This window comes from Otolemur garnettii, unplaced genomic scaffold (assembly GCF_000181295.1).
Source record: "Otolemur garnettii isolate 467f Iridium unplaced genomic scaffold, OtoGar3 scaffold00001, whole genome shotgun sequence".
NCBI classification, from domain to species: Eukaryota; Metazoa; Chordata; class Mammalia; order Primates; family Galagidae; genus Otolemur; species Otolemur garnettii.
Window position 1 is genome coordinate 43,115,414 of NW_003852396.1, and position 12,688 is coordinate 43,128,101.

Sequence of the window (12,688 nt, forward strand, 5' to 3'; positions counted from 1 at the left end):
AGCAACCTCCAACTCCTGGGCTCAAGCGAGTCTCCTGCCTCAGCCTCCCAAGTAGCTGGGACCACAGGTGCCCGCCACAATGTCCGGCTATTTTTTTGGTTGCAGCTGTCATTGTCATTTGGTGGGCCCGGGCTGGATTCGAACCCGCCACCTTAGGTGTATGTGGCTGGCGCCCTAGCCACTTGAGCCACAGGTGCCCAGCCTTGACAAACTTTTCATATAATATGCCAGATAGTAAATATTTTAAGGTTTGCAAGCCAGACAGGCTCTGCTATAACTATTCAACTTTGCATTATACTGTGAAAGTGGCCATAAACAATAGATAGATAGTACACAAAATATAAAACTTTATTGGTACAAAACAGGCATCTGTATCTGACTGATTACTGGCCTAGCACATAGTATAAGCCAGTAAATGTCCATCAGATGAATTAATAAAATAGAATAGAATCTTATTACTGGAGGAAATGGAAAAGAATATAATCAGTTTTATAAATGCAAAGGTTTTTCTGGGAATGGAAAAGTGACACTTTTCTTGAGACATTAGGGAAGGAAAAAATATAATTGAGTGAACAAGACCGAATAATAGAAAACTGAGGAATTTCTGGCCTAATTGACAGACCTCCCCCCACACAATTTTTTCCGGGAGGCCATACTGGGATGGGATCCTGAAAATCAGATGGCTTGGACCAGAGTGAGTTCCTGAAACAGCCAACAGCAAAGAATGCCACAGGGCAGGTACAAGCTGTATCCGGGGCAACACTCAGGGGCAAACCCAGAGAAGCCAAGTTCTGTAGCCAAATTCAAAGTATCAGAAACTAAGCAGGTTCTGGAATTGTGCCTTGCATGAGAATAACAAGGGCAAAAGGGAAATGAGAGCCAGGACAGTTTTTATGAATAGAGCTAGCAAGTCCAAAATACTTTCCTTTGGTCACCAGCCACATTGTGCATGGAATAGTCTGTAGGTGGGTTGACCTTGGTTTTTTCAGAAAAGATAGGTGACAAGATCATATACTAAGAGATAAAAGTGGGAGGGGAGCTTAGAACTTGGAGGCTGGAGAAGCTCTGTCTATATAGCTACTATAGCAAATTTCATAAGGGCCCAATTAGGTCCCAAAACAAAGAATTGCTGAAAATACGATGGATGAAGCTGAGGTTAGATGACATGGGGTGGCAGCAAGTTGTACGATGTTCTCCAATGAAGCACTATAAATGGATGTCAAGGAAATGAATGGGCAGCTTTCTGCAAGATTGGGATTGGCAGCAGAATGTAGCCACTGGCTAGGAAATCTGGACGGTCCCTGAACACCTGCTGTGTTAGTCAGGAGTCTCCAAAGACATAAAAACAATTGGATGTACATATGTACACACACACACACACACACACATATTTATACATAAGTCAAGAAATTCATTGTAAGGAATTGGCTCACCTGAGTTTGGAAGCTGAGAAGTCCTAAGGGGAAACCCAGGGAAACCAGTAGTGTATGTAGTTCCAGCCTGAGTCTGGAGGCCTGGATGGCTGATGAAGTCGTTCCAGTCTGAATGCCAGCAGACTTGAAACCCAAGAAGAACCAATATTTCAGTATAAGACCAAAGACAGGAAAAAGCTTTCAAGCCATCTGAAGCCAGTTCAGGCAGGAGGTGCTTCCTCTTGTTTGTGGGAGGGGCAGCCTTAGTGCTGTGCTCAGGTCTTCAACAGAGATGGGCCCACCCACATTAGAGGGATCAATCTGTTTTCACCTGTTGATTCAAATGTTAATCTTATGTAGAACTCCTCAAAGACACACCCAATGTCTGGCTTCCCCGTAGCTGAGTAAACTGACACATAAAGTTCACCATCATACCCACTGCGTGCGGGACACCCACGAGACTCTGTGGCACACAACATGTCTCCTTCAACGCCTGACAAAATGACAAGACAAGGTTCTTCTCTAATCAGTGCTGGCCTTGTAGGCATCATTGTGAACAGTGGTAATTTAAATGGCAGTGATGACAACAGAAAAGCTGTCGGAAAGGAAGTTATTACACATCTATCCAAGATATCTGTGTGTAGTGGCTTTTTGGGCAAATGCACCGGGTTGGCCATCAGTATCTCAGACTGACATGTCTGATTGTTTCTTGACCCCAGCTTCCTCCCTGTCTCTGTCCCATGTAAGCCTCACCAGGCTATCTAGAATAGACACCCAGACCCAGATACAAGTAGGACACTTGAAGCAGGGAGGGGCACGTGGAAGCAAAGAGCTGAGAGCGAAAGGGGTTGGCAATAGTCTTTGCTTCTCTGTTCCTGCCCCCCCAGGACTGAGACTCTAATGTTTCACCAAAGACCCAGAAGTAGCCTCCCTGAGGATCCCAGGACCCCCAATCACCTGGGTCTTCTCTCTTTCTCTCTTTCCTCCCTCATTGCCTAGAGGATGGTGGGGCCCAAAGGTAAATGTTCTTGTGTTCCAGGTAACTGAGGTCTGACTAACTGTCTCATTCCATAGACCTTGGACCACTGAGTCCCACTTAGATGATTGTCTGACATTTTTTCAGATTCACGTCCTTGTATCTGACATTCATGTCATCTCCACCTACTAGTACTAAATCAAACTGGCACACGGTCACCCAATCAGATTTCCCCTGGTTATCCGCCCTTCCAGAAATTTATCTGGGTTTGCCCTGCCCTGTTTAATTGTACTAACTAATATTTAATAAGCCCATTTTGTATGCCAGCCACTCATCCTTATTTCATGGAGTACAGTCTCAGAACAGTACAGTCTCAGAACATCCTTATTTCATGGAGTACAGTCTCATGGAGTACAGTAACATATGGCCATGCTAGGAGGCTGGCCATATCACTTTATAGTTGAAGAAACTGCGGTTAAGAGTGAGTAACTGACTCATTTGAGATAGAAAGCTTCAGAACTGGGACTAGCGTACACGTTGGCCAGATCAAGAAAAACCCCAGAATTTTAACTACTTAACCAAACTGTCTCCCAAAGACTATCCAGTCTTCTGCCTTATTGGCTCCTACTCCTGACGCCAGTTCCCGCTGCCACTGCCTCAAGTCAGGCCCTACACAATTCCCGCAGGCAATGTTATCCTCGCCTCTTATCACTGGTTAGGTCCTGCCAGAGGGATGGTACGATATGGCAGAGAAGAGCTGGTTTGTGCCACAGACGGGCCCAACTTTGAATCTTAGAGACTTCACTCACCTGCTCCTGTGTCCTTCAATTAACCGACCTGCTCTAAGTCTCAGTTTCCTTGTGTGAACATAGGAATTATAATAGCATCTGTATCAAAAGAATTTTAAGTGTTTATTAGGATGACATAGGTCAAGTCCTTGGCATCATGCCTGGCACGTAGTAAAGGCTCCACGCATGTTAGATATGGCTATGTTGTTCTTCCAGAAGGAATCTTCCCTAGTGATTCCCCCTTTCACAATTCCCGTTACCACAATGGGCATCAACACCCTCCATGAACTGGCCCTGATGTTCTTTTTCTTCTCATTCCTTCGTCTTCTCCATCCAACATTTCCTGACCTCCGTGGGCTGCCGGGAAAAGAGTGTGTATTCTGGAGTCAGACAGACCTGGGTTTGAATCCCAGTTTTGCCCCTCTCTCGCCCTATGAGCTTGGGCAGTTTTCTGAAGCTCTCTGGGCTTCAGTTTTCTGGTCTATAAAATGAAATTAAGGTCGTAGGGAAGATTACACAGAGGAGAGCATGTGATCCTCCTATCTATGTTGGCAATAGAACCCCCACTCTGACTGCCCTGCCAGTCTCCCTGAGCCCAAGCACTCTGTTCCCCTATCTGCCTGTTTCTCTACATCTGCAGGAGCCCTCCTCCCACCGGGCAAGCTTCCTTGCCCCTGCCTTATTTTACCCTCCTCTTATAAAACCCCGCAGTGCTTTCTCTCTGTAATAAACCTGAGAACTTTGTTTTGTGTAATTCTTTATGGCTTTCACCAAACCTTCTAAGAAGGCAAATTAATTTGCACAACTCTGGGAGACAGTTCGATGTAGTAATTATTAACCCTATTTTCAAAAGGGAAACTGAGGCTCTAAGGGACTGAATGCCTGATTCATGATCACAGATGGAGGCCTAGAGCTAAGTGTCTGCTAATTCCTGGTCACCTGCCTTTCTGCCCTGTGCCATTTTGCACCTGAGTGACTGGTGCTCACTTGACATTGATGCATTTCAATGTTCTATTGTTGCAAATTGTTTTCCCACAGGTGGTGAGCGCCTTGTCCATGCTCCTCCCCACCCCCACATCCCATCCCGCCCTCCCTACCAGGGAGGACGTGGTCTTACCTCTCCCCCTTGCCAAATGCCTCTTACATATCTGTTATTTGGTTGATGTCATCAAATGTGTTGAAAATTTGAAGTAATGTGTTGCATTGCAAGGCTGAAAAAGGAACTAACAACTGTATTGGCTAGAAATTTGAACTGGTGTGATTAAATTTTACTTAGGAGTAAACCGTAAAGACAGATCCCACTCTTAAGGTGTCTGCTCCTCTGCACACACGTCTTTGCTTTTTGGTTCCTTGGATTTGGGGAAGTTGGAGTTCGCTACTCCATCCCCTGTGCTCTGCATTCTTGTTCTATAAATAATCCTAACCATGGTGGATTGTAATTAATCGTCTTCTCCATCTGTTTCTCCCAACCCCAGACTGTGAGTCCCTTCAAGGCAAGCACCATGTGCAATTCCTCTCCACGTCCAGGGCCTGCCACTGTGCTTGGCACACAGTTAATGGAAGTTGAACAAATAAACCTGAAAGACCCATCTGGGTCGATCTCCTAATCCCCTTATTCCCATTATCTTACTTATCATATTGCAAATTGTACATATTTCTTATCTCTTATTAAAAGCAGGTTTCATGTTTCACTCATTTTTGTAGCCTCTCTACAAACCATGAAAGGAGGAAACTATAATTATTGAGTGTCTATTGTGAGCCAGGAGTAATTTCACATATATTGTCTCATTTTTTAAATAATTCAGTTTCATTTTCATAATAGGTTGATAAGGTTGGCATTATCATTCCTGAATTACAAAGGAGGGAGACAAGACCCAGGGAAAGTAATTGAATTTGATCAAGTTTACACAGTGAATAAGTGGCCGTGCTAGGATTTGAATCCCTGTCTACTGGCACTAGGACCAATGCCTTTCCTTACTGGTTGTTGCTTTTCATTTTGTAACAGCATACAGGAGAGCTGAGTACATTAGCCTAGCAGGTATCAGGAACCCTGCTGAACTGAGATTTGAATTTAATCACATTGAATCTAATCTGTGCTTCTGTTTCAAGCACTCACACCACCAGCTTCCCATTTGGTTGTTTGGATGAAATGCTGTGGGAACACGCACTGAGGACTCATAGTGCATCAGACACAATGCGAGGCTCCAGGCATGTGGTGCCAAGGGCAGACTCCTCAAGGAGCTTATAGTCCAGTGGAATCACAGACCATCACAGTGATAATAAATATTGTCTTCACTGTGGGGAAATAGGTGACAAGAGCCTAGGTCAGACTACAGTGGTCTTGGGAGGGGAATTAGTCAGAAAGGGAAGGAGAGTTGGCCAAGCCAAGCAAGAGAATAGCACAGAGGGAACAGCATATGCTAAGCTTCTGAGGTGTAGAACTGCAGATGGGACAGGACTACAGCAAGGGAGTGTTTGGGTGGAACAGGGCAGGAGGAGCAATAAATGCTGGTCTCTCTGTGTCCATGTCGTGAACCCAAGGCCACAACGGCTGGCAGCATCTCTAACTGTCTTCTCTGGGTGGATGACAGATAAACATGGAGTCTGCATTTCCTGATGGGAAGAAATAATGAGCAAGTGCTTGGGCAGACCCACCACACACGGGGACACCTGCCTGAGGTGGGGTGTGGCTGGGCTTGGCAGGCCAGGAGGTGCAGCCTGGCTTTGTGTCAATGTTCTTGATGTGGCCCTAGAACAGAGGGCCTTGGGGTAGTAGGGCCTGGGGTAGGTGTAAACAGGATCAGGCCCTGTTCAGAATCATTTGTTTAGGTGGTCGGGTGAAGTGAAGTTCTGCCCTCTCTGAGCCACAGGGTAGGAAACTGAAAGTGTCATTTGGGTTCACCCAGTTCAAGTTTTCCTTTTTGCTATGTCTGAAAATGTTCTTTAACTTGAGATTTTGTAAAACCAATCAAAGAATGGCTGAGAACTGAGCCAACTCTATGATGAACTACAGATAATTAGTCCATAAGAAATGTGTATATGCATCTGTATTCATCACACCCAGAACAAACTCAGCCTGGTGCCCATGCTGACTTTCAGGTCCTTCTTCCTAACTTCCATGGGGACTTTGATAAAATCCTCAAGTCAGTTTTTGTCTTGGTCCCACCCAGATCTCATTCTATTTCCCCAGGCACTTGGGTATTAATTTCTTCCTGCATCCCACTATAGTCACCATCCCATACGATCCTCACCAAATCACTGCGGACTGGCCACTTCCACATACCAATACCACATATCCCATCCTTTAAATTCAGCTGTGCCTGCCCCTCTCACTGGAATGTACATAAAAGTCTGCACATCCCCAAGATTTACTTGTTTATAGGAACTTAGTCCTACCACTGAATGGCCCAGCACCTAAGATAAAGTAGACGCTTAGTCAGTGTTAGTTGAATCACTCTCCAATCACACCTGCTCCCCATCATTAGAGGAACTCGTGTTTCAGCCACAGCCACACTAATGACTGCATCCTGATTGGCTTTCCCAGGTCGGGCCAATCACTGGTCTGCGATCATTGGCGGATCCCACTCCAAGAATTACGTGCTGTGGGAGTATGGCGGATATGCCAGTGAAGGTGTCAAACAAGTTGCAGAATTAGGCTCACCAGTGAAAATGGAAGAAGAAATTCGACAACAGGTAAGAAAAAAAAAATCACAGAATGACCAAAACCCAGAAATGCAGTCAATAGATTTCTCTCCTAGGAGCTGCATTGAAATTTGCAGTCCAATGTGCTGGAAGAAAATCTGTTTGCTGAGTTTGGGAGTGTTATGCTAAGTAGAGGACAGAGGCAGAAATAGCCATTTTGTTGGGTCCAGTTTTCCCTGAATACATTTGTGTTTTCTTTAGCTTGTGCTAGCTGCTGCTGCAGCCACTTTGTTGGGATGCATTTGTCTGGTCTTTTGAGGGTCACAGCAGTGAATTTTGGTTTTCTTACTGCGCCCTTGAGAGGGGGAGGGGACTGACACCCAAGCTGTTTAAGCCAAATCATCCTTTCTAACAATAAACATTTGTGTATCAGCACGTGCTTTTTGCAACTCCGCCTTAAGGTGTTTGATAAATTAGTCGTCATGAGTCATAATCATTATGGACCAAAGCATGGTCTGTACACCATGTCATGTGAGCCCAGGAGCTTTTCTGTTACCTAGGCCCCTGCCTGTACCACCCAGAGATAAGGGAGGAAGAACCCATAATTCTTGTCAAATTGTTTAGCTGACAGCACCATCATCCTGCGTCAGAGGGCTGATCTGGTTAACACCAGAGAGAGGCTAACAGAGGACCTTGGAAGAAGAGCTGCAATTTTTCATTGATAGTTTACTGTGAGAGGTGACAGTCCAGCGCTAGCCATCAGCCCCCACAAAAGCCCATCCAGCTTGAGATAGCACTGTGGACAGCCATATCCCACTGCCCACCAAGTGTTCTGGAGGATGGAAGGAAGGCGCAAACCAAGCTGGAATGTGATCATTGAAGGCAGGGTCACCAAGAGGCTGTAACCCTCTCTGTGCTTCTGTCCTAGTCTCCTAAGATGATGGTGCAGAAGGTCCCTGAAACATCAGGGGCCACTCATCTCACGATGTGCTCATGTTTATCCGAGCAACATGATGGTGGGGCAAGCCCGAATGAGCCCCAGTTCTCCCCTGGAGCCCCTCCATCTGACTCCACACTGCCCCCAGTCCTAAATCAAAGGCAACAAAGGTCACTCTGACTTCCACTATAATCCCCTGAGCAATCCTTTTGGACCAAAGTCACAAAATGCCCAAAAATGAGCTTATGTTTGTTACTAATTTGATTAAAAGTTTTTTCTCCTTTCTCAGAAAAAAAAAATGTTTGAGCAGATTTTTTTCTTTTTTTATTGTTGGGGATTCATTGAGGGTACAAGAAACCAGGTTACACTGATTGCATTTGTTAGGTAAAGTCCCTCTTATAATCGTGTCTTGCCCCCAAAAGGTGTGGCACACACCAAGACCCCACCCCCTCTCTCTGCTCTTCCTTCCCCCTCCTTTTCTTTCTCTCTCTGCTCTCCCCTTCTGCCACCCCCACCATGTGACTAATTGTCATTAATTGACCTCATATCAAAATTGAATAGATAGGATTCATGCTTCTCCATTCTTGTGATGCTTTACTAAGAATAATGTGTTCCACTTCCATTCAGGTTAATACAAAGGCTGTAAAGTCTCCATTTAATTTTTATTAAGTCATATACACATAGATCATGAATACATTTATGCATATGTGGGGTACAATGTGTTGATTTTCTCATACAATCTGGTGTGCTTACATCAAACCAATCAACATAGCTTTTGCCTCATTTACTTGTCTCCTTTTTTTTTTTTTTTTTTTTTTTTTGCAGTTTAGGCTGGGGCCAGGCTTGAACCTGCCACCCCTGGTATACTAGGATGGCACCCTATTCCTTGAGCCACAGGTGCTGCCCTGTGTCTCCATTTTTTTAATGGCTGAATAGTATTCAATGGTGTACATATACCACAGCTTGTTAATCCATTCCTGGGTTAGTGAGTATTTAGGCTATTTCCACATTTTGGCTATTGTAAATTGAGCAGCAATAAACAGTCTAGTGCAAGTGTCCTTATGATAAAAGGATTTTTTCCTTCTGGGTAGATGCCCAATAATGGGATTGCAGGATCAAATGGGACCTCTAGCTCGAGTTCCTTGAGGGTTCTCCATACTTCCTTCCAAAAAGATTATATTAGTTTGCAGTCCCACCAGCAGTGTAAAAGTGTTCCCTTCTCTCCACATCCATGCCGGCATCTGCAGTTTTGAGATTTTGTGGTGTGGGCCATTCTTGCTGGAGTTACATGGTATCTCAGGGTGGTTTTGATTTGCATTTCTCTAATAATTAGGGATGCTGAGCATTTTTACATATGTTTGTTTGCCATTCATCTGTCTTCTTTAGAGAAGACATGTCTCTTGCCCATTGATATATGAGATTGTTGGCTTTTTTCATGTGGATTAATTTAAGTTCTCTATAGATCCTAGTTATCAAGCTTTTGTCTGATTCAAAATATGCAAATATCCTTTCCCATTGTGTAGGTTGTCTATTTGCTTTGGTTGTGATCTCCATAGCTGTACAGAAGCTTTTCAGTTTAATAAAGTCCCATTTGTTTATTTTTTTTGTTGTTGTAATTGCCATGGCAGTCTTCTTCATGAAGTCTTTCCCCAGGCCGATATCTTCCAGTGTTTTTTCTATGCTTCCTTCGAGGATTTTTATTGTTTCATGCCTTAAATTTAAGTCCTTTATCCATCTTGAATCACTTTTAGTGGGTGGAGAAAAGTGTGGATCCAGTTTCAGTCTTTTACATGTGGCTATCCAGTTCTCCCAGTACTATTTATTGAATACGGAGTTTTTTCCCCAAGGTTTGTTCTTGTTTCGTTTATTGAAGATTAGGTGATTGTAAGATGTTAGTTTCATTTCCTGGTTTTTATTCAATTCCAAATGTCTATGTCTCTATTTTTATGCCAGTACCATGCTGTCTTGACCACTATGGTTTTGTAGTACAGCCTAAATTCTGGTATGCTGATGCCCCTGGCTTTGTTTTTATTATGAAGAACTGCCTTAGCTCTTATGGGGTTTTTTCTGGTTCCATACAAAATGCAGAATCATTTTTTCCAACTCTTAAAAGTACAATGTTGGTATTTTAATAGGGATAGCATAGAATCTGTAGATTGCTTTGGGAAGTGTAGACATTTTAACAATGATGATTCTTCCCAGCCATGAGCATGGTATGCTCTTCCATTTGTTAATATCCTCTGCTATTTCCTTTATTAGGGTTTTATAATTTTCTTTATAGAGGTCCTTCACCTCTTTTGTTAGGTATATTCCTAGGTATTTCATTTTCTTTGAAGCTGTGGTGAAGGGAGTTATGTCCTTATTTAGCCTCTCATCTTGACTGTTATTGCCATATACAAAGGCTACTGACTTGTGGACATTGATTCTGAGACATTACTGAATTTTTTGATGACTTCCAGGAGTCTTGTGGTTGAGTGTTTGGGGTTCTCTAAGTATAAGATCATATCGTCAGCAAAGAGGGAGAGTTTGACCTCCTCTCCTTCCGTTTGGATGCCCTTTATTTCCTTGTCTTGCCTAATTGTATTGGCTAGAACTTCCAGCACAATGTTGAATAGTAATGGTGACATAGGATAACTTTGTTTGGTTCCAGTTCTAAGATGAAAAGCTTCCAGTTCAGAGGAAAAGTATTTAGTAAAATATTAGCTGTGGGTTTGTCATAGATAGCTTAGATCAATTTCAGAAATGTGCCACATATACCTATACTCTTCAGTGCTCTAATTAGAAAAGGATGCTGGATTTTATTGAATGCTTTTTCTACATCTATTGAGAGCATCATATGGCCTTTTTTCATTATTAAACAATAGCTGTCATTAATACTGTCATGGGGTGCAGTGTGCTGTTTCTATATACAATTTGAAATACTTTTATCCAACTGGTTAACATAGCCTTCATGTCATTTTCTTAGTTATTGTTTTAAGACATTTATATTCTACATTTAGAAAGATTCACATGTACCCTTATAGGATGAACCATAGGCGTGATCCCACCAATCACCCTCCCTATGGCCTTTTTTTTTTTTTTTTGCTTCTGTTAATATGGTGGATAACGTTTATGGACTTGCATATATTAAATCAGCTTGCATCCCTGGGGTAAAACCTACTTAATCATGATGTATGACTTTTTTGATGATAAACTGCAATCTAATGGCTAGGATTTTGTTGAGAATTTTTGCATCTATATTCATTAGTGAAATTGGTCTGAAATTCTTCTTTTTAGTTGGGTCTTTTCCTGGTTTTGGTATCAAGGTGATGTTTGCTTCGTAGAATGTGTTGTGGAAGATTCCTTCCTCCTCAATTTTTTGGAATAATTTCTGCAATATGAGAATAAGCTCTTCCTTGAGAGGTTGATAGAATTCTGGTGTGAAGCCATCCGGACCAGGGCATTTTTTGGTTGGAAGATTTTTTATTGTTTCTTTAATCTCAGTGCTTGAAATTGATCTGTTCAGGAGATCTATTTCTTCCTGGCTAAGTCTAGGGAGAGAGTGTGATTCCAAATATTGATCCATTTCCTTTACATTGTCAAATTTCTGGCCATAGAGTTTCTGGTAGTATTCAGAGATGATCTCTTGTATCTCTGTGGCATCAGTTGTTATTTCCCCTTTACCATTTCTGATTGAGATTACGAGAGGTTTTACTTTTCTATTTCTAGTTAGTCTGGCCAAAGGTTTTCTATTTTATTTATTTTTTCAAAAAACCAACTTCTTGTTTCATTAATTTTCTGAATGATTATTTTGTTTTCAATTTCATTGATCTCTGATTTAATTTTGGATATTTATTTTCTTCTGCTGGGTTTAGGCTTAGATTGTTCTTCTTTTTCCAGTTCCATAAGGTGGCTTGTGAGTTTGTTGATGCACTCTCTTCTGTTTTTCAAGTGTGGGCATCTTAAAGCGATAAATTTTCCTCTCAGAACTGCTTTTGCAGTATCCCACAGGTTTTGGTAGCTTGTGTCTTCATTGTTATTGTGCTCAAGGAAGTTAATGATTTCCTCCTTTATTTCTTCCTGCACCCAATGTCATTCAACAGAAGGTTGTTTAATTTCCCTGCTTTTGTGTGGGGTTGAGCATTTTTGTTGGAGTTGAGTTCCACCTTTAGTGCCTTGTGGTCTGAGAAGATACAAGGTTAAATTTCAATTCTTTTGATTCTGTTGAGGTTTGTTTTGTGTCCTAGGATATGATCAGTTTTGGAGAATGTTCCATGGGGTGATGAGAAGAATGTGTATGTGTGTGTGTGTGTGTGTGTTTTTTTTTTTTTTTTGCTGTTTTTGGCCAGGGTTGGGTTTGAACCCACCACCTCTGGCATATGGGGCCAGCGCCCTACTCCTTTGAGCCACAGGTGCCACCTAAGAATGTATATTCTTTATCTTTGGGATGGAGTGTTCTATATACATCTATCAAGCACAGTTGTTCTAGGGTCTCATTTAAGTCCCTTATGTCTTTATTCAATTCTATTTAGAGGATCTGTCCAGGTCTGTAAGAGGAGTGTTAAAGTCCCCTGTTATTATGGTGTTATAGGATATCAGATTGCTCAGACTGAGTAAGGTCTGTTTGAAGAATCTGGGAGCATTTAAGTTGGGTGTATAAATATTTAGAATTGAAACGTCTTCTTGTATTTTTCCTTTGACCAATACAACATGACCATCTTTGTCTTTTTTGACTTTAGTTGCTTTAAATCCACATGTATCTGAAAATAAGATTGCAACTCCTCTTTTCTTCTAAATTCTTTTTGCCTAAAAAATTGTCTTCCAACCCTTAACTCAGAGTTTTAATTTGTCTTTTGAAGCTAGGTGTGTTTCCTGTAGACAGCAAATGGATGGTTTGTGTTTTTTAATCCAGTCAGCCAATCTATGCCTCTTCAGTGGGGAATTCAAGCCATTA

General features: G+C 42.3%; 1 protein-coding gene across 1 annotated transcript in view; it reads left to right on the plus strand.

Moving 5' to 3' along the window:
* The window catches only part of SPON1 (spondin 1), a 290,405-nt gene that overhangs the window by 163,471 nt on the left and 114,246 nt on the right, over nt 1-12,688 (plus strand). The window contains exon 6 of the mRNA XM_003781118.3: nt 6,721-6,869. Coding sequence (XP_003781166.1) covers nt 6,721-6,869 — 149 coding nt within the window. The remainder of the gene's footprint in view (nt 1-6,720; nt 6,870-12,688) is intronic.